We start from the raw sequence: 23,234 nt of genomic DNA on the forward strand, positions 1-23,234 counted from the left end.
CTTAGGAAGACACTGCCATGGTTTAAAACATGTTTAGAAGTCCTCTGCTGGAATCAATTTCAAGAAACAATTTACCACACTAGAAAAATCAGTCTTACCAAATTACAGTTACAGGACATGCTCTTTTGTTCCAATCTCTTTCTTTGTCCTTAGTTCCTCCGCTGTATTCCTTCACTTGCCTGTTCTTCACCTACTGAACCATGCAGAACTCACAGTGGGGCATGCTGGCTCTGTTCACAAGGACAGTTATTTGTAGAAGAGACAGTGAAGGCCAAAGGGAACGACTGTTGGAACCAAACTGAAGGCACAGGCAAGACGCACCTCTGCCCAAAGTACATCATGGAGCAGACTCTTTAATTCCCCGCGGATTACTGCCTGCCTGAAACAGCACAATTACTAACATAAATAACCTGAGGGTTATAACATAAAATTATGAGAAACCAAATTTCCATAAGTTAGGAATGCATACACCCATATATTTTAAAACACATCTGAAATAAGATGAATTTCTCTATACCTCAGTAGCAGCTACTAAGTTCTCCTCAAATAATATAGCCTTTGTGTACAATTATTTAGCAATAATTAGAAGTCCTCTTTTTGGCAATCATCATACCTGTATTGAGTAAAATATACTAGGAAGAGGCTATTGACATGCAAACAGAAGTTGTATGAAAGCCAAGAAGAGAAAAAAATACAGAAATATGTTGGTCCAATAACATCTGAATGAAAATGGTATTAAATTCCACCCTTTCTTCAGCTCTGAGAGCACAGAAATGACCTCTGGCAAGGACCCAACCGTCTTTGTTGTTGTTCTGGCAGTGATGCCCCTGGACAGCTGGAGAAGTTATCTATCTCTATTTGAACACTAACTGCTTCAGAAATTAGAGCAAGTGCTACAGTAGACAATGCATAGCGCCATGAATACATTCAGCTGGAAAACCTGTGTTTGAAACTAAACGTAAAACAGTGAGAAAGGCTGCAAAATATAAGCACCAAAAATCTATTTCTGCATTCTCTTTAAAATGCAATGCAGCGTTGCCAGATTCAGCAAATAAAAATTATAGGGTGTCTGTTTAATTTGGAATGTCAGATAAGAAACAGAATGCTTTTAGTGTTAAGTATGACCCATAATCTGGTACACACATTTATCCTAAAAGCACTTACTTTTTGTTTATCTGTAATCAAAGTTATCTAGGTGTCATATTTTATCTGTCAAACCTGCAGTCATAAAAACATATAATACAATACCTGAGAAAATTTGAGGACAAAACTGACAACATGCCAGTATCCAGGAAAGTGTATACTAATTAAAACATTTACTGATGAAAATAGTTAAGAATTGATGTTCATAGCAGCTTTTGCTCAAACTCTTAGAGCAAACGAAACAACTGACAAAGGGTCAATTTCCAAACTATACAAGCAGCTCTTACAAGTCAGTATCAGAAAAACAAACAAGACAATCAAAAAGTGGGGAAAAGACCTAAACAAACATTACACCAAAGAAGGCATGCAGATGGCTAACAAACACATGAAAAGATGCTCAAGATGACTCATTATTAGAGAAATGCAAATCAAAACTACAATGAGATATCACCTCATACAGGTCAGAATGGCCATCATCAGAAAGTCTGCAAAATACAAATGCTGGAGAGAGTGTGGAGAAAAGGGAACCCTCCTACACTGTTGGTGGGAATGTAAATTGATACAGTCACTATGTGAGACAGTATAGAGACTCCTTAAAAAAACTAGGAATAAAACCACCATATGATCCAGCAATCCCACTACTAGGCACATATCCTGAGGAAACCAAAAATTTAAAAGACACATGTATCCTATTTGTCATTGCAGCACTGTTTACAATAGCTAGAACATGGAAGCAACATAGACGTCCATTGACAAATGAATGGACAGAGAAGCTGTGGTACATATAAACAATGGAATATTACTCAGTCATAAAAAGGAACACATTTGAGCCAGTTCTAGTGAGACGGATGAACCTAGAGCCTATTACACAGAGTGAAGTCAGTCAGAAAAACAAATATGGTATACTAACATATATATATGGAGCCTAGAAAGGTGGTACTGATGAAATGTGCAGGGCAGCAATGGAAACACAGACACAGAGAACAGACTTACGGACACGGAGACGGGGAGGAATGAGAGAGTCAGGTGCGCGGTGAGAGTAACACGGCAACTTACATTACCATGTGAAATTAGATAGCCAATGGGAATTTGCTGTATGACTCAGGGAACTCAAACCGGACCTCTGTAACAACCTAGAGGGGTAGGACGGGGAGGGAGGTTAAACAAGGAAGGGAGATATATATATATTTATACCTAGGACTGATTTATACCTAGGACTGATTTAAACCCACTCCAGTACTCTTGCCTGGAGAATCCCATGGATGGAGGAGCCTGGTAGGCTGTAGTCCATGGGGTCGGGAAGAGTCGGGCACGACTGAGCGACTTCACTTTCACTTTTTACTTCATGCATTGGAGAAGGAAATGGTAACCCTCTCCAGTATTCTTGCCTGGAGAATCCCAGGGACAGAGGAGCCTAGTCGGCTGCCGTCTATGGGGTCGCACAGAGTCGGACACGACTGAAGCGACTCAGCAGCAGCAGCAGCAGGACTGATTTATGCTGATGTTTGGCAGAAACCAACACAATTCTATAAATCAAGTATCCTTCAACTTAAAAATAAATAAATTTAACAGGTCACAGATAATCCCCCCCACCCCCCACCCCCAAAAAAAAGAACTGAGTTCATAGCATCTCATGCTCAAACTCCTGAAATGGTGGTTGGGGGAAGTGAAGACTGGCCAGGATTCGAGAAACATGAAACATGAAAACTGCCTTAAGCTTAAAAGTTACAGTAGATTCAGGCTTTACCTCTGACTAGGAGAATGACATTAGCCAAAAATCCGTCCACCAATAATGGTTTAAAGAACGGGAACTAATTAACAAGAGGGGAGGACTTTACTTCTGTAAAAGTATGAGTTGCTTGTTTGTTACTCTTTTGATAGCTCAGGAGTGGAGAGGGTTGCCAGCGTGGCACGCTCTCCTCTACCAGCAATGTAACGATGGTCGAGGGTCCTCCTGTTCCTTCCGCCAGCGTGGCATGTTCTCCAATACCGGCAATGTAACGATGGTCGAGGGCCCTCCTATTCCTTCCGCCAGTGTGGCATGCTCTCCTCTACCAGCAATGTAACGATGGTCGAGGGTCCTCCTATTCCTTATTGTCCAATAACCATCCCAGGGAGCCACAGAGCTGGGGGAAGAAAGGTTTCCAGATGCTTCCCTCAGAGACACATTGGGAGGTGAAGCAGCAGAAGCCTCTGGAGAACTGCATGCTGGGAAGTATGCACACGTATGTGCATGCGTGCTTGTGTGTGAGTGCTTAGTCACTCGGTCATATCCAACTCTTGCAACCCCATGGACTGTACCCTCCAGGTTCTTCTGTCCATAGCATTTTTCAGGTAAGAATACTGGAGTGGGCTGTCATTTCCTTCTCCAGGGCATCTTCCCCACCAAGGGATCAAACCTGGGTCTCCTGAATTGCAGGCAGATTCTTTACTATCTGAACCACAAGAGAAGATTCGTCCCAAGATCTAAACATAAAACAAGCATTTGAAAGATGCCACTAATTATTAGACTGAAGATTTTGCACATCAGCCTGCCCTCTGGCTTCATATAATAATAGTCACCATTTTTAGAAGGCTTGGGCTTCCCAGGTGGCACTAGCGGTAAAGAACTTGCCTGCCAAAGCAGAAGACATAAGCGACACTGGTTCAATCCCTAGATTGGGAAGATCCCCTGAAGAAGGGCATGGCAACCCACTCCAGTATTCTTGCCTGGAGAATCCCATGGACAGAAGAGGCTGGTGGGCTACAGTCTATAGGGTCACAAAGAATCAGACACGACCGAAACGGCTTAGCGCGCCCACACACACACAGAAGGCTTAGTTTTTGTTAGGCGTCCTACTATATGCATTAAATGCACTCTTTTATTTAGTTCTATCATTCAATCCTCATAATACCCAGCTTTTGAGGAAGTTCTTTTACAAATAATGAGACAAAATATTAAAGAAGTTGATGATGTCATCCAAGGTCATGAAACCTAATATGTCGTAGGGCCATAACCAAATCCAGATCTGCCTGATGCCAAGATTTCTACTCTTAGCCATCATATATGCTGCTTCTTAAAGAGAGGTTATGCTAGAACTTAAATGGATTAGGAGTAAATTCAGGTCCATTCTAAGTCTTGGCTGAAGAATACTGAGAGAACTGGAGACTAAAGGTGGAAGCAGAAGCAGAACTTGCAGCAAGAGATATCCTACTTGGGGCCAAGATTTGTTTAGTGCTCCTGCCTGTGCTTATTACACATGGGAATTTCCCTATCATTGTTTCATCTACATTTCATTATTTCTAAACATAGAAACAGAAGATTTTAGAAATCAAAACTGGGTATGCAAAAGTTCTAAACTTTGCCATAATTTTCATAGGTCAATGCAACAGAAAGATATCCTCAGATACATAAATACCCACAAAAATATATCATACTCAAGTCAATCCTGAAAAATAAATTTTAAATATATATTAATAGCATATCACAAGAAATCCAAACTGACTCAAAAATGAGAAATAACAACAAAGTAATAGTGGTAATTTGTTAAATAGAAATATATCTGTAAATAAAGACCATAATATAGTTACAAATTATATACATATAATAAAAATTAAAAGAGAAAAGATATATTAGTTAAAACTATTAGAAATTATAAAATGAATTATCACTTACATATGTGGCATATCCAAAAAACCTAAAACAATAAACTGAAATGCTATTTCTGTCGATGAGGATTCAATAAGACAACTATTGTTGTTTCGTCGCTGAGTTGAGTCCTACTCTTCTGCAACCCCATGGACTGTAGCCAACCAGGCACCTCTGCCCATGGGATTCTGAAGACAAGAATACTGGAGCAGGCTGCCATTTCCTTCTCCAGGGGATCTTCCTGACCTGGGACCAAAGCCTAGACTCCTGCATTGGCAGGCAGTTCCCTTACCACCGAAGCATCAGGAAAGCCAAGGTAACTACACATATTATTAATACACTAAAGTGAAGTGAAGTCGCTCAGTCGTGTCCGACTCTTCACGACCCCATGGACTGCAGCCCACCAGGCTCCTCCGTCCACGGGATTCTCCAGGCAAGAGTACTAAAAGTAGTAGTTTATTCATACGCCATCAGTAATTAGTTAAAATGTAAGGGACAGCAAGACCCCATTCCCAATACCACCTAAACATAAAATATACAGTAACAATACCTGAAGTAAACACATAGGACAAGTATGAAGTAAACAATAAAATTATTTTATGAGATGTACAATCAGATTTGAATTAAATCAGAAGGTACTGTGTTCCTCATTACAAAGATTAAATATTGGATAAAGAACTCTCTATACCCCTATGTAATTTAGAATTATCTTACAGGAAATAAAAATAATTATACTAAATTTCTAAAAGCCTTTGGGGGATAAAAGGGCTATTTTCTTCTTTAGCATATTATAGATATTCCCTTAATTGTCCATAATCAGAACATTTGCTTTTAAGATTTAAGACTATTTTTTTATTTTAAAAATAAATTACAATGAGCCCTCATCTTAAAAACATAAATTTGTTCTAAAATTACTGTTTTAAGTATCATGATTTATTTTACAATTTTTATTTTATTTACTATCTCACAATGGTTTTTCCTAAAAACAATACAGCTTTGCTTAATCTCTACAATACATACAATGTGTGTGTATAAATGAAGGCTTTTCCTCATTCCTTCCATTTGCATTACCTCTATAATATATGTGTGCCTGTGTGCCAGTGCTCAGTCACTCACTACCAGGTATCTATGTTTCTTTAAATGTCTTTCTCAGTCTTTCTATTTGCCACAACTCAGAATATCTGAGCAGAATTAGGTTTTAGATGTAATTATCTTCATTACTGCACTGGTTTGATAGTGTATTCTAGGTAGCATGGGGGAAAACTCACCTTTGGATATTTCCCTTTTATTAAATGAAATGAGATAACAATACTGTGATGAATGGGAATCTTTTTTTTTCCTGTCCTTCTTGTCTAATTTCCTTGCTGCTGACACATCCATTCTTTAGCATCTTTTCTTAGGACACAGCACCCTTCATGAAGGCCCAATTTCCATGTAATTAGCAGGACAATCAGTGCCATCTATTATCATCAGTCAGATGTCTCTCTACAAAATAAGGACTAAAGCATGTGGTCTCATTGGCAATGTCTCGGTGTAAAAAATTAAAGCAGGCTAACAGGTAAATGTTATTTCCGCTTGACTCTATTGCTTTATTGGGGAAATTTAAATACCACAAACATCTGTTAAACCATCAAAGTTCATGTCCTTACAAATGTATTCTCAGTGGGCAAATGATAAATTAACGTGTCACTATTCTCCAAGTAATAATTTTCTAGGATTTTGTATTAATGTTAGTCTAACAAGCCTCTTATAGTCAATGATAAAATCACACACTATACATCAGCTTTGAATTTCTTTTTTTTTTCCATTTGACAATTTTTCTTTTTTAATTTAAATTTATTTATTTTAATTAGAGGCTAATTACTTTACAATATTGTATTGGTTCTGCCACCATCAACATGAATCCACCACGGGCGTACATGTGTGAAGCAGAATAGATAAAAAGGGGATAAAGAAGGTGGGCCCAAAGAAGATAAGAAGAAACAATGACTTTGCAAGGAAAAATCATAGAGGAACGCATCCTTGTAGACAACAGAACTCATGGAATTGTTCATATGATAATTAAAAAAAAAAACTCACTTAGGAAACTACCAGACACTGTGCGCTACTCTGGAAAATGGCAACAAGAATGAAATGGTGCCCCCATGCATGAGTTCATACCTAGTCCAAGGAGCAAGGAGGCTATATACATACAGTCAAATTCTACTTGGAAGATAGTACACTTCATCTCCTTGGTCAAGTCTTGTTAAAAATCATGAAAAATTATCACAGGGATAGGAAATAGGAAACACTGCTATCACTGACCCAGAAATAATAAGATATAAAGCAAACAGAATTGAGATGCAGATTCAGGGGAGAGGGAGAATGGAATTCAATATAGGTGCAAGAGAAAGCTTTTCCTGAAGTTGGTCAAGTTCTTCCCAGAGAGCTACAGAAGCCAGAGGCATCTCAAACTCAGAGACAACAGGCCCAAGGACAAGAGTCGACTGTAGGACAACTTCTTGGAAGACCCTGACTTCCTTCAGTGCTAGAATTTACCCTCAGGCTATAGCCAGCAAGAATAACTCTCTAGTGGGCCTCCCAGGTGGTCCAGTGGTTGGAAGTCCACCTGCCAGTGCAGGGAACACAGGTTCAATCCTTGGTCCAGGAAGACACACATACCACAGGGCAGCTAAGCTGGTGGGCCACAACTCCTGAGCCCACTCTCCCAGAGCATGCGAGCTGCAACTGCTGAAGCCCGCGTGCCTAGAGATCACGCTCTGAAACACGCAAAGCCACTGCAGTGGCCAGCCCGTGCACAGCAACAGGAGAGTAGCCCCCACGCCTTGCAACTAGAGGAAAACAAAAGAGAAAGACCACACACAGCAATGAAGACACAGCACGGCCGAAAATAAATAAATATTCTTAAAAAAAGAAGAGCTCTCTAAATTACCTAGAGAATCAACAGAAGACAGTTTCTAATTAGGCTTGCTGTGACAGAGGACAGTAATGTAAATTTCTTAGTGTCTCATATTTACTCAAAGTGTACAGAGAATAAGGAGAAAGGTCACTCTGTGTTAATCAAAATTCATTAAATTTCTTTCCCCAAATACAGATTCCTTTCTTGGACCCTGAGAGTGTCCCTAATTTACCCAACCTGGTCCTCCCTATCCACCCTGACGGGAATTCTTTTTTCTGCACAATCCTGCCTATCTACCCACAAAACACTACAATCACTGCCAACTTCTTTTAAAGGAAAAGACACCTGAAGAAAATAAATACTATAAAAAGGGACAAAAGTGAAAGAATAGAAAAAAATCTACAGAGGAACCCAGAGTTAATACCAGAAATGAAACAGAACTTTGAAAATTATCTAACTAGTATCTTCATAAAGATTCTTGAAGACATCGTATCCATTAAGTTAGAACATACCAAAATGGAAAAGGAGAAATCAGACAATAAAAGATTTATCGGATACTAGGAAATTGTTGCCCAAATGGACAAGTTAGCATCCTGGGTTAAACGGTATCTCCCCAAAATGCATGTTCAGCTCAAACCTCAGAATGTGACCTTATTTTGTGACCTCTTTGTGGAGGTAATTTAAGTACAGCCCACAGTAATCCAGTATGACCACATCTTAATTTATTTAATTTGCTCAATTTATTTAAATTAGCATGTGGTCATACTGGATTACTGTAGGATATAACCCCCCAAATTGGTATCTTTTAAGAAGAGACACCTGAGACACTCCAGGACGAGAACTGCCAGCAGACTTTTCCCTTAAAACCCCAGAAGAAACAAATTCTGCTGAGGCCAGGATCTCAGACTTCTAGCCTGCAGAGCCGTAAGAGAATAAACTCTCTGGTTTCAAGTCATCAAGTTTGTGGTAGTTCACGACAACAGCTCAGGGAAACTAATGCAGCCAGTTAAATGCTACAATACTATAGCTACAAAGGGATATAGAAACTCAGAGGAGAAAACAAACTGCTTTTGAAAGCGTTTAGAAGGTGCCAAGTAAGACTTGATAATTTTACAAACTATTGAAAGATGATTGAGTCCACATGTAAAATCGAGGAGGAGAGAGTGCAGGCTGTGAGAATAGTGTACAAAAACACAGAACATTGTGAACACATCTCTTACACTCAGGAATGGCAAGAGCATGCTGTCTGAGCAGCAGAGTTGCGGGAGCTGTTATTGCATTTGTAGATGATGGGCAGATTCTGGAAAGCCAGACTAAGAAAAACACGTTTTAATATGTAGCCACTAGAAAAGGATAACAAGCTTGTAAGCAAGAAAATGGCATGGTACAGTAATGCTTCAGAAGGAGCTACTCTGCCTTGGATCTGAACTCACCACATTCTTCCCAGTCTAATTCCTTTGGTGCCTGTTCCCATTTTTGTTTTTCTTCCTCACTACCTTTGCTCCTTCCTGGACTTTATCTAGAGGAAATGTTAATTTAAAACAACTTTCCAAAGAGCCACAAAATCTCATTGGTACACTTCAATCCCTAGTTCAATTTAAGCTTCTAGCTTTGGAATCTACATGAAGTACTATACTGAATGAGTCAGTTACATGTCACAAAAATTATACAAAAATTGATATTATTTTCTTGGGCATGAAACCAAAATAATCTATAGCAAGACAAAGCTGACATTTCTTTTAGAGAAGACTTATTCCTCACTATCTTTTATGGTGGTGAATTACTGCAACCAAAAATTTTAAGGGGCATACTCTGCATAATTTCACAACAATAAAATCTATGAAATAGCTATTAATAACTGAGTAATTGGTACTGAAATATAAAAGAAAAATCACAAAACATAATACAAAATACTACAGTGTTAAATCCATAAAAGAATAACTACTGATTTCTCAAATCATATAACCACTGACTCTTGAATCAGAAAAAAGTCATAAAGGTTGTCTTGTCCCATTGGGCAAACAGAAGCTAGGGAGACATTCTTGACTTCTCTCTCTGCCTTACTCAAATGGCACCTAATTAATCAACAGTTCCACTTTAACTGTCTTTATTTCACTTCATCACTCTGGCCACTGTTTTAATTTAGATCACCAGTATCTCTTGGGCTGGTGGCTCAGATGGTAAAGAATCTGCCTGTAATGCAAGAGACCTAGGTTCAATCCCTGGGTCAGGAAGATGCCCAGGAGGATGAAATGGTAAGTATCTTTTCCAGTATTCTTGCCTGGAGAATCCCATGGACAGAGGAGCCTGGTGGGCTATAGTCCACGGGGTCGCAAAGAGTCAGACACAACTCAGTGACTAACACTTTCACTTTTTAGTATCTCATACCTGGATTACCACACTCACATGCTAAACTGTAGCTCTTGTGACAAACTTGCACTCATTTTCCCCAGCCCAATCCTGTCTTCAAGTATAAATATTTCAGAATAATAGTCCCAACTGCAAAGATGCATGCCATTGCTCTGCTTAAAATCCTTCCAAAGCTCTCCAGTCCCAGAGAAAGACCAGACCTTCCAAACAGAGCTTGCCAAGGCTTTCGACCCAACCTCAACTCGTTTCTGGCAACACCTCCACATCCCTTACTCAAGGCGGGGGCTGTCCTGAATTATTTACAGCGTCTTGCACAGGCCTTGCCTTCTTTCCCTTTTAGGATTTTATTTCAACTCTTCTCTTTAAAAAGTCTGGCTATCTCCTCTGGTACCAAGACAGGTATATTTCTTCCAGGAAGTTTTTTCCCACCCTTGGCAACCTTCTACTGGAGCTCTCCTGACACTGCACTTTCATTTCTTTTCTGTTGTTCTCTTTCAGGACACTACAGCTGCTTAAAGGCAGGAAATAAACCATTATCTTACCACTTGTAAAATGTTTGGTATAGGACATATACATGTTAGATATTGTTCTAATTAATTACCATTTATTCATGTGGAATAGAATTATTCCTACAATTTCCCAGATAGCTATCCAATATTCATTCATGAAAAAACCTCAGCAATAGACAACTTACTTTTTTATGAACAATCTAAATGCTAGAATGTTCCCTTAAGGTACTCTATGTAACTACCCAATCCCTCTCAAATAACCAGTGCTTGGCATAAGGAATAGTGACGACTGTGATGATGATGATAACAGTAATAACGATACAGCTAAAATTGAGAAAACTAGACCCTGCTGGCTTCTGAACATGAATATGCACAATCCACCCTCATAACAATTCTTTGAGTCAGATACAATTATTATCTTCCCAGTCCAAATGAAAAGAGGCAGGCTTAAAGAAGCAACATTGTGAAAGTGATACAGGCAAGTGGTACACTCAGGATTCAAACTCAGTGAACTGAGTGCAGTCCTTCACATTAATTCACTCCTATCTCAAAACCAACTGTCAGCTAGTATTTTAACTCTCTGCCCTGAAAAAGAGAAGTAGAAAAATGATATCAAGAAGAAGACAACAGACTGAAAAATAAAAATCTAATTTAAAATCTTTATTTTAAATTAGTTTCCGAATTCATCTGTCTATGGAACTCTTTTGAGGGCAACACCTGTTAACATTCTGGATTGCTATAGATCTAGAAAACACACTTTGAGAAATATTGGTTCAAGCATGATTATTACCCTGTTTCAATGTTAAACTGTATTTGCTTTGGCAGCAGTTACATCACAGTACTGACATGAACCGGGTCAGCAGCCAACTACAACGCCAAAGATGTTCATCTTATCTGAATCCTATCCAAATCCTATTAGAGTGAGACCTGGGAAGTCAGAATTCTAGTCATCATCTCAAGTTATTCCTAGGCACATCTAAGTTTTAGAACCACTATCTAACTGGTTAGTAACACTATTTTCAAATACACTGAGATAAACATTCCTGCCCTGGACTAAATATCCATCTCATCAGAAAAATCTCAGTTATAAACCCAGAGGCCCTCTTTTCCTTTCAAACCTGTTCTCCTGCATTCTGGTCCTTTTATTGCCCCTTATGGCATGGCACAGCACCCTGTGTCAAGCCCCCATGTTTGCACACTACTCTGTTGACCTAATCCTTGACTGCTGGAAAACACATCTCTTGCATGTTAACTATTAACATCTCATCTCCTCTTTACAGGACAGTGGGACCCTCCCAAATCTGTGTGTCCACAGTATGCCAGTATCTATATTATAGTTTTAATGCATTATACTGTAACCATGGACAGGCAGTTGTTCTTTTCCAATAGAATACAAGTGTCTTGAAGGTAAATGACAAATTTTAACCCTTATATTCTCTGTACTGACCTAGTTTTGGCCAATAGTTAAAACCCAAGAACTGTCAGCAGAGAGATTCAAAAGCATTTGACAGCTTTCATCTTTGAGGCTTGGTTCTCCTCCAGTTGGTTTAATTGAGAGAAATGTACTAATACCTAGCATGTTATTTCATCAACCAAGCAATGTAATCAGTCCTGAATATTCATTTGGAAGGACTGATGCTAAAGTTGAAGCTCCAATATTTTGGCCTCCTGATGTGAAGAACTGACTCATTGATGGCATCACCGACTCAATGGACATGAGTCTGAGTAAGCTCCGGGACTTGGTGATGGACAGGGAAGCCTGGCATGCTGCAGTCCATGGGGTCACAAAGAGTCGAACACAACTGAGTGACTGAACTGAAGCAATGCAAGCCAAAGCAGAGGAAACACAAAAGGTTGCAAACAAAGAAACTCAGCACTGAAGCACAGTCAAGTACTCCAAACTAAAGAGAGAAATTTGAGATGAATTAAACCAATGAGTAATACATCAACAGAAAAATGAATAGGTATTGAAAACAATCACTAAATTTTAAAGACTAAAGAATTGATAGTATGCACATATTACAACTAAAAACTAAGCAGGGGGCTCTCATAAGAAAGTGGAACAATTAAAGAACCTTGTTTTTTGAATTGAGACTAATCTATTTTGAATGTCACTGAAGCCTATTAGTGCATTAAAATACATTTAATTTCATTGCTTGGCATGAATTTTATATCTCTAACATTGTACTCTAAATATCAAAGCACAGTGAACACCATCTTGAACCTGGGAATTAAGTGTAAGTTCACAAATGCTTCTCCATCATGATGATACAAATATGATGGCTGTTCAACTTTGATGCACCACTAATCATTTTATGTAACCCTGATAGCTCACTCAGGCCTGATAGTAAAGTTGTAGCTTAAAAAAAAAAAAGGCTACTTGGTATTTTAGAATCTCTTGGCACAAAAAAAGGGCTAGCTAAACCTCTGTTCTGTCCATTTCCTACTCAATTTATATATGAAAGATGGGTCTCACTAAGAATATTATAATTTTCATAATTGCCCTCTCACTGTTCACCTCAAGAGGGAAGCAGGACAATTGAAACAATAAATCAAACTGTAATGATGTCTTGTTCTGCTTTCCTAAATATCAATTTTATCCAAATTAATATAGTAAGGAAGCCTCCTTTTGCCACTGTTTCCAATGCCATTACTTTGTCCTTGTTTCCAATACAGTTATTATATAATATTCACTTTAAGCAAATGGCATTTTATCCTCAATCAATAAATATAAAAATAAGCAACCCCATATCTGAATTTATGCAGCAAACTTACAAACAAGATACAAAATTTACAGAAATTGTGAATAATCCTGAGCCCTTTCATTGAACCCAATCAGACAAACTGCTCTAGGAATACCTGAAAAGTGAAAGTGATAGTTGCTCAGTCGTGTCTGACTCTGCAATCCCATGGATTATAGCCCACCAGGCTCCTTATATTCATCCAAATAGATTTTACATCAACATGTTGTCTTAAGCTTAGAATTAATAGCATCATTTGGATATCTTGACAATATTATTTAGAATCACTTTTTATATAAAAAAGTTTTTGCATTTTATCATTTAATGAATGACTTTAAAATTCTGGACAGTTTTGGTGTAAAGGAAGAGAATATCTGTGGCCAAAAGGTGGTATATTTTCATCACTGAGACGTTCTCCATGGAGACAACTCAAAGGAGAACATCTTCCACTGCTGAGGCTAAATCACAGAACATTTGCCAGGAAGGGCTGTCTTGAATTTTGCTCCAGTTTTTAAAGATATCAACAATGTTGTCAGATGCAGAAAGAATGGCAAAGCTCTAAGTTCTGATACAAAATCCACCAGTGTCTTCAAACAGAAAATTAAGACACTGAGATTCTGCATAGGGTTTTCTTAATACCTGAACACGGAGAAAATGTCAGGTTACACAGATGTCTCTACCATTACGAGCTTTCAGAAGAAAAGGTCAGTCAAGTAGCCATAGCAATTATGGAGTACTTTTTTCCCCCAATACTACCAGCAACTTCTTCTGTTTGACTCCTATAAAATGCCTTCTGTTTGACTCCTATAAAATGCCTTCTGTTTGACTCCTATAAAATGCCTTCTCTCAAACACACACAAAATTATAAGGCTGCTTTACATTCCACCAATAGGGAAGGAAGCACTACCTTTGGCTAACTACCTACTAAAGAAGGTTGAAGGAAAAGTTTTTTAGTCTTGTATTTACTGACCTCACTAAAACATAAATCTCATTTTAGGTCTTAAAAACAGCTCCAACCATCTTTACTCTAATTTACCAGTTATCCATGTGTAAACCCAAACAAAATGTTGGGCTCCAAAATCACAGCAGGTGGTGACTGCAGTCATGAAATTAAAAGACGCTTGCTCCTTGGAAGGAAAGTGATGATCAATCTAGACAGCATATTAAAAAGCAGAGACATTACTTTACCTACAAAGGTCCATTTAGTCAAAGCTACAGTTTTTCCAGTACTCATGCACGGATATGAGAGTTGGACTATAAAGAAAGCTGACCGCCAAAGAATTGATGTTTTTGAACTGTGGTGCTGGAAAAGACTAGAAAGTCCCTTGGACTGCAAGGAGATCCAACCAGTCCATCCTAAAGAAAATCAGTCCTGGGTGTTCCTTGGAAGGACTGATGCTGAAGCTGAAACTCCAATACTTTGGCCACCTGATGTGAAGAGTTGACTCACTGGAAAAGACCCTGATGCTGGGAAAGATTGAAGGCAGGAGGAGAAGGGATGACAGAGGATGAGATGGTTGGAAGGCATTACCAACTCAATGGACATGAGTTTGAGTAAGCTCCGGGTATTGGTGATGGACAGGGAAGCCCAGAGTGCTGCAGTCCATGGGGTCACAAAGAGTCTGACACGACTGAACGACTGAACTGAAACCCAACCATGATCTGGTTAGTTACACGTGAGAAGAGAATGCTTTATAAAAATTAACCATCACTAATAGGTTGAACGAGGGTTGCATTTAAAAATTCCAAAGGCAATAAAGCCAACAAAAGTAGAAAAACATATTACAAAAAACACACACACACAAGGATAAAGGGATAAAATAGGAGGTAAGTGAAAAAACAGGCAGATTATTTTTGATGTTTTAAAGGTAGAACATTAAGATGTAGAACTGGTAGAGAAGGCAGCAATGGAAGGATGCATCTGAGGGTATCTGGAAATAGAATAATAAGATAGCAAACTTTCCCTGCTACTGTTGAACAATAGGACATTGAAGAGGACAGACCTATCCCAACTATTTCCAACTACTATTTGCTACTTTCCGAAAGCTAAAATTTGTGCAGCTGATATTAAACCCAATCCAGGCTAAGCAATCGAGATGGAATGGGAAGAGTGCCGGGAGTCAGAAGGCCTAAATTCCAACCCTGCTACTGAGACTAACTAGCCATGGCTATGAACAAGTCAGCTGCTTTTTTTGTGATTTAAGGTTTCCTGACACAATGACCAGTTTCCTTCCATCACCACTTTCCTTCTAAGTCTCATGAGCAACACAAGGCTGTTATACATACCAATGTCACTAAAAGACGGTGTGGTGTGGTGGTGTGCATGCTCAGCTGTGTCTGACTCTTTGCGACCCCATGGGCTGTAGCCTGCCAGGTTCCTCTGTCCATGGGATTTCCCAGGCAAGCATACTGGAGTGGGTTGCCATTTCCTCCTCCAGGGGATCTTCCCGACCCAGGGATCGAACCTGCATCTGCATTGGCAGGTGGATTCTTTACCACTGAACCATTATGGAGGCTGCATTCAAAGATTATATACCACATAATATGTAATACACGCACGCTCACACACAAATATTCTCAATCAAAACTTTAAGCCATATTCCCACGAGTCTCTTCCTTATCCATATAAACATTTTATAAATATATACAAACACAGAGTATGTATCTACATTATGATAGTGAATATATCTTTATTATGTAAATATGTATAGGCTGAAATAGAAAAACTTTTTTCTCAAAAGAGAAATAGAGTGTACTATATAATACATATATTTTTTTTCTCTTGAAATAGTCTTCATTAGTGAGTACATTAAAACACACACTTACAAAGTGTGCATACTATTCTCTATGCTTATCCTGACTGAGTTATGAAAAAGATTAGAACTGAATAATTTGACACTATTTGGTAAACACTTAAATGTGTTAGGCATATCTGTAAATCCTCAAGTGAATAAGACTTTCCCTTCTGCATAAGATATGGGAAGGGGAAAAGGCTGGTGTCTTTGACAAGGCGCTTTTCAAATGGAAATAAAACTGAGATTACCTAATCAGTTACCCTTGTGGGTGGATGGCTATACACCTGCACTGAATCTTAGACTTAGCAGATGACAGAGCCGATCATCTTTATGGGTTTCATGACAGAGCCACAGCAAAATGATTTCCTGAGATCAATATGTGGTTGAAAGAAAGCTGTTTTCAATGGAAACAGGAAGCTAGGAGCCAACCTGTTTCTATGGTAACCAGAGCAGCAGATACCCAACAGCTGTAGGAAAAGAAAAGGGCAGCAAGTTAAAATAAAAAAAAAAAGAAAAAAGAAAAAAACAAGAGAAATCCATACTAGTTTACCTTGTTAGTGTGATGGTCCCTAGAGGACAATCAAAATGAGTGCAGACATGCTCTTTTCCTACCCAGGGATTTTCAGCAGTCACTATGCTTGTTTTTTCCTCTAAACTTCAAAATCTTGGAGCTGGAAAGAAGTTTGAATATGTATCTAGTCCAATGTGTCATCCCCATTTTTTCTTTCAAAATAAAGCCAAAGGAAATCAAGAATTAGAAAGACAAAGTAAATTCTCAAAGGTCACACAGCTAGCTGTGAAATCAGAGTTAGTGCCTAGGACTCATGAATTCCAACTCAGGCATTTTTCCAATGCTCTTTCCATGTATTCTCTACTCTGCTCTCTTTTCCTCCCAAAACCCACAGTGTAGTCACTTTCTGTGAAAATTTTGACCACACAGTATTAAAATTAATCACCACCCTTCAAACTATAAGCAAAAGGCAATGCTATCCTGTCATAGAAAAATCTTGACTGTTTTTCCGAAAGAAAAGCCCTTCATACTTCAAAAAGAACTGGATCAAGTTTACATAATCCACTGACAGTTACAGTTTAGATTATCTTGCCATTATATATTTCCTTATAGAGACCTGTGTTTATACTCTATCAGTCCTTTCGTGCTATTTACTATTTCATTCAGATACATTTTTAAAGGTTGCCATAATAAAAAAGGGTAAATGATGCAGAATTTGAGAATAAAAATGAGATCTGAAAACTGCATTTACTTTATTTGCAATAGTTAAAAAAAATAGTAATGATACATATTTCTAAATGGGAAAGGTTGACCTGCATTTTTTGTAAAACTACACTTTTCCTCGTTTTCAGTTGCTTTGAAAATAAGCTTCTTGACAGAGAAGAAAAATTTCTCTGACTCTCATTTAGTTTTGTCAGTTTGGGTCTACAAATGAGCTCTTGGGAAAATATAATAGGAAAAAAAAAAAAAACCCATACATAAACTGTCCAACTATTCACCTTTGGCATGATAATGCCCCAGCAACAGATTAGGTCACCTAGTTTGGGGTCAAATACACTACCAAAAATACAGTTCTACTAAAGTTACTTGCTTTTTAAAATTGTGTTGAATGAGGCACTCTCTAATGTTATCCAATGCTCAGAATATATGAATAAAATCAAATATATCTGTGAAGTATATAATTAGTGGCCTGGAAAAAGTCAAGGGAGGCTTAGATGCTTATATAGCAAATGCAAATACACCAGACTCTTAACTGCAGACTCTTTTTAGGCGTCCGAAGTTTGGACTTGCATTGTCATGTGGTTAGCCATAACTTTTAATTGTGAGATTAAAAAGATGGTTAGATAGCATCACTGACTCAAAGGAAACGAAACTGAGCAAACTCTGGAAGATAGTGAAGGACAGAGAAGCCTGGCAAGCTGCAGTCCATGGGGTCGCAAAGAGTCAGACATAACTTAGTGACTGAACAAACAACAACAAACTTTTAACTAAAATAGAAGGGATGAAGACCCTCGAACACACTGTAAATAATTCAGTTGTTTTCTCTGCAAAGAATTCAGTTTTTAGATATAAGTACAGCTTGTCTCATACTTTTCAATAATATTGCAAAGAGGGAGCCTATAAATCACTCTGAAAACAGAAAAATCAAGGCGGAAAAAGCCTAACACGTTCATAATAAAATGAAGACTAACAGAAGCATAAAACTGTCGTTTCTTTTTTTTTTTTTTTTTGGCCACACCCCACTGTTTCCAGGATCTTAGTTCCCCTATCAGGTATTGAGCCCCAGTTTCTCCTAACCAGTGGACCACCAGAGAATTATCAAGATCATCATTTCTAAATGCAGTATTTTCCTGAACATCTCAAGCAACATTTCCACATGAGTTTTGTTTTTTTTTAAAGGAAACATCTTTAGTATCTCTGGAATTTTGCTTGTTGTTATTCTGTTGTACTTTTAATTGAATAGATAATATTTTAGGAAATATTTTATTATAAATAGAGTGGTGAGCTTACTGAGGGCAAAGTACTATATCTGCTAATGCACTTCTAGTATCTTATATAGTTTCTGGTCTACAATGACGGCAAAAACAATATTAATTGACTAAATAAAATTCTAAAATTTTAATAATTAACAACAATATTTTACAAACAAGTTTATTTGGCCATTATTTCTTTTAACTGGAGCAAGGCTCACAAAACAAGAATTAATACGTTTTCTTTCTTTAATCTTAATGTGTGACTCAAATTGTCCTTACCATATTATAATTTTTAAAAATTAAATGCTACATCTAAACCTAGAAAATAGTTATTGAGATCATTCCTTTCCTGTTTTGTACTTTGAGGTAGAGGAAAAAATGTCCCATAAAAAGCAAATTATATATATGAAATTCTGAATCCAATTCTAGATATTCAAATTTAAATTTTAATAGTTTTAAGGAGTATATTTTAGTAATTCTGTGGAAATAAAATCATTTAAAATGCTTTTTACTATTTGTAAATATCATCCAATGCCATCAACAGGATAATCTCTCTTCTTTCCAGATCTCATTTTCTCCACAACAGGTTTCCATGACAACTTCTATTTAAATTTTTATAAATTTCTAATATATTTTTAAGGATACAATTCATAAACGCAAAATATAAACTTATTTACCAACTTAACCTGAACAATTTAGACTGCTCAAATATGTATTTACATCATAAATTAAAAGCAACAGAGGAGGGGGAGATACCAACCAAAATAAAAGGCAAAAATACAATGCTGTAAAATTAAATTAATTATCTAGTTCCTATCACTGTTGTCTCAGTCTGCCACTTCAGACTATAAAAGTTAGAAGTAAAACAAATCTACTATATAATCAAATCATTTTCCTCAATACTGGGAAAGGGCAAGGACAATGATGAAACAAGTGTAACAAAATGAAAATAGAATTTGCAGTTAAAATTGTTCATCTCAAGTACATCAATAAAAGATGAACTAATGTAAACTGAAAAGTAAGAGGGTTTATAAAAGTTAAATACTTCTATTAAGAATGACATCAGTTAAGACCACAGCTGAAACAAACTACTTGATAATTGATTTTATGTCTCCTAGAATCATGTCCATGAAAAATATAATTTCATCCAGTGACTTCCCAATGTAATTCTATTTACCAAAGTAGTCAGATAATATTGTCAGTCAATCATCTGAACTAAAAGTGTACATAAAAAAATATTCAATCACATGTAAATGGAATGGTGACTTCCGAGTACTCTTTTTTAAGCAACCCCTAATAATTTGAAAAGCAATTTTTCTGAAGACAAGTCTCATAAATGTTAGCCAATCTGAAAAAAAAAAAAAGGAAAAACATTACATATAAACTGGTCAATAAAAATCAAAAGTTAGAACAGGGTTCATTTTAAGAAAACTAGAATCCCATATTTGCACTCTAACGTTGGGTAGTACAGCCAAAGACCTGGAAAAAAATGTATATGTATGCATATATATATATACACACACACACACAGAGATATGTCATAGATGACCTTTCAAAGTTAGAAGACTAGGACTGTCCTACGCTGCATTAAATCTCAAGAGCAGCACTATCTGCAGAGATTTCACAAGCCAGATAGTCAGTTATAATCAGTGGTTGCGGTGGAAAGGGCCTGGGCAGGGTGTCATGAGACCTTCAGCGTAATTTTGGCTTTGCTAATAACTTGCTCTATGACCTTGGCCATCACTTAGCATCTGCAGTCTTCATTTTTCCCATCTACAAACTACAGGTTCCTCATGAGGTGACCTCAGTGAAATTTTCCAGGTCTCTCATTCTCAGCCGATTCTGTTTCTAATGGCTCTTTGACCTTAAATTAATCTCTAATCTATCTGTGTTCTTTTCCTCACCTTAAATGGATGCAGGTCAAATTCTTAATATTATTACAATAAAGTCTTGGTAAGATTTTTAAAAAACTATTTTCAAGTTAATGGGCTACCCTTAGACCATTAATTCATAGAATCAAATTCCATAGCAGTAATAAAAATTGAACGCCTTGAAGCTTTTCCTGTGCAGCCTAGCCTCCAAAAACTGCATTTTATTAACATAAATAAAGATAATAAAGCATCCTGGTTTTTTATACCACATAAAATAACACAATTATATGATGAGTCTGAAAACAAATGCAGATTATCTTTTGAGCCGCCAATTGGAAAAGCAGTATGGCACACAGCTGGAATCCAAAACAACAAAGATAATGGTCATGAGTCTGTGGTTTAATTTAAATAAATAAATAAGTCTGCACTTTTTTTTCCTGAATGCCAACTCTTGCTGAATTCATAGACTGGTCTTAAAAGGAAGATCTCAGAGTTGAAGTTATTAATTCTATATTCAAATATGAGAATGTGGACATACTACAATTTATGTGCGCATTTAAATACCAGATCCCATAAAGTAGCAATGCTTTAAATTGTCTCTTTGATAGTCTATATCAAATTGCAAACAAAATACATGCTCAGACTCCTAAAGTGGTATCAGAAGCACATCTTCTGACATGTTATCAGACAGCTGCAAAATGTCTCAGAGGGAGAGACTTCTGACATGCAGAGGAACACAATAATGAGGATGGAGCCAAACTCAAGCTGGGAGAAATCCCATTCTGCCCAAGGAGGTTCTTTCCTGGGTGTCAGAAGGAAACCAGACACAAGCAGTTGCAAAGATTTAACTAAATACAGTACTCCATTCTCACATAGAATTAAAAACCATTCACATACTGCATAATCTGAGGTTATTTATATTTCTTTTATTTCCTTTAAAATTAGAGAAACCATTACTAGTTACTTTTATCATCTCTTCATTGGGATTTTGAAGAATCAATTCGACTAAATTTAAACTGTCACTCAAACTAGAAACTGAAAAGAAATATTGAGTATGGGATCAAAACGTATACAATAAAATAAAGTTGCCTACAGTCTAAATTAGAGACTCCCACTGAACCAGGATCACTGAAGTGTCCAATCGGCACTGAACCTGTAAAACACAGAGCGCCAGGGGAAAGACCACAGACCAAAATTCACTGTGCAGGTGGACTATCCCGTCAGCTTACTGGGGCAAGCAGACTCAGCACTGCTCTCCCTTGGATGGAGACAAGCCCAAACGATATTCAGGAGGTTCTCTTTCCAAGATGAACCTGTTCATCTCCCGGCCCAGCCACAGACATATATTCCGTTTCCCTCTACGGCCCTAAGTAGGGCCACTGCTCTGCGTGAGTCAGGCCTGTCAGACCTCACTGGAAAGATCAAACCGTGATGATCCGGAGGTCTGGAGGACCCTCGGAACTCAAGAAAAGGTTGGAATAAAAGAGAAATAGAAATTCCACATCATGAAGCGTAGTAGCGATTTCAGAACGAGCTTCCAACAGACTTGCCCAGAGCAGTGGACATTTGCCCTGCTGGTCCTACCTGGGGAAGTAAATCTAGGTTTGAGTTGAGGAGGAGAGGAGGGGGAAGCGGAGGGGAAAGGGGGTAGAAAGGGGACGAGGGATGGGGGCCCTGAGTTTGCCCTGAGCGACGGGGCCCCCGCCTCCCGATTCGGGACACCCCGGCCCGCTCCCCGCGAGGCCCTCTGCTGAGAGAGCAGGACGTCTCGGAAAGGGTGGGGAGAAGCTGGACCAGCAGGGAAGGGGCGCCTCTGGCCTTACCCGGGCGGCTCTGGACGAGTAGGGGTCCTCGAAGAGAGCCCACATGCGGGGCTGCAGCCTCCTCCAGCGGCCGGACTTGCCGTCTGGGCCCCCCAGGCCCGCGGCGTCCTCGATGCCCAGCCTCTTGGCCGCCAGGTCCTCGTCGTCGCCGGGGTCGCCGCCGAGGAGGTCGGGGGCCTCGAAGATGTCGAGCGCCTCCTCGGCGTCGCGGTGCTGCCGGTAGGTCATCCAGCAGCAGGGCTCCACGTCGGTCTCGTCGATGCCCCAGAAGGCCAGCTCCTCCTCGAAGAGCGGCCCGCACACGTCGGCCGGGCAGTGCAGCTTGCCGGTGCGGTAGTAGTTGAGCACGTAGGCGAAGACGCCCGGGTGCCGGTCGAAGAAGAACTCGCGGCCGCCCCCGGCGGGGTGGTCGCCGCCGCGGGCGCTGCAGTTGCGCGCGCCGCCCTCCAGGCAGCCGCCCGGCCCGGGGGACCGCGGGGGCGGCCGCGGCGGCGGCGAGCGCGCAGGGGGCTGCGGCGGCAGCGGGTCGCCCTGGGGCTCGGAGGCGGCGAGCAGGGCCAGGCGCGTCCCGGGCAGGGTCTTGAGGGTGCTGCGGTAGGTTTCGTGCCGGGTGCCCCCGACATTGAGGATCACCCTCTCGTTGCTCTCGATCTTGCCCATCTCTGTGCCTCAGACATGACTGGGGGGAGGCGAACACAGCGCCAAGTTAAAGAGCGCGGCTGGCGGAGCCGCGCTGTGACCCCCGCCCCCACTCCCAGCCCCAGCGCCCCAGGATGCAGCGTGGCCCGGGAGGCGAGGGGCCAAGGGGCCTGCCGCGAGCAGCCCGACGCCCGGCCCTGTCCCCGCCTCAAGCAGCACTGAGCCTTCCCCAGGTTTCTAGAGAACTGCGGAGACAGCAGTCCCCATCTTCCTCCACCTCTCACGACCCCTCTCCCCCAGCCTCACACCTCTCTCCCTCAGCTCTGCCTCCT

At 39.5% G+C, this 23,234-nt stretch overlaps 1 protein-coding gene across 10 annotated transcripts in view; it reads right to left on the minus strand.

The window, feature by feature from the left end:
* Positions 1-22,923, minus strand: part of KCNC2 (potassium voltage-gated channel subfamily C member 2) — a 236,869-nt gene extending 213,946 nt beyond the window's left edge. For all 10 annotated transcript variants that reach the window (XM_068970784.1, XM_068970792.1, XM_068970791.1 and 7 more), the window contains exon 1: positions 22,264-22,923. In XM_068970784.1, the coding sequence (XP_068826885.1) occupies positions 22,264-22,923 (660 nt within the window). The remainder of the gene's footprint in view (positions 1-22,263) is intronic.
* Positions 22,924-23,234: the final 311 nt, after the last annotated feature.

The sequence above is a fragment of the Capricornis sumatraensis genome, chromosome 4 (assembly GCF_032405125.1).
Source record: "Capricornis sumatraensis isolate serow.1 chromosome 4, serow.2, whole genome shotgun sequence".
NCBI classification, from domain to species: domain Eukaryota; kingdom Metazoa; phylum Chordata; class Mammalia; order Artiodactyla; family Bovidae; genus Capricornis; species Capricornis sumatraensis.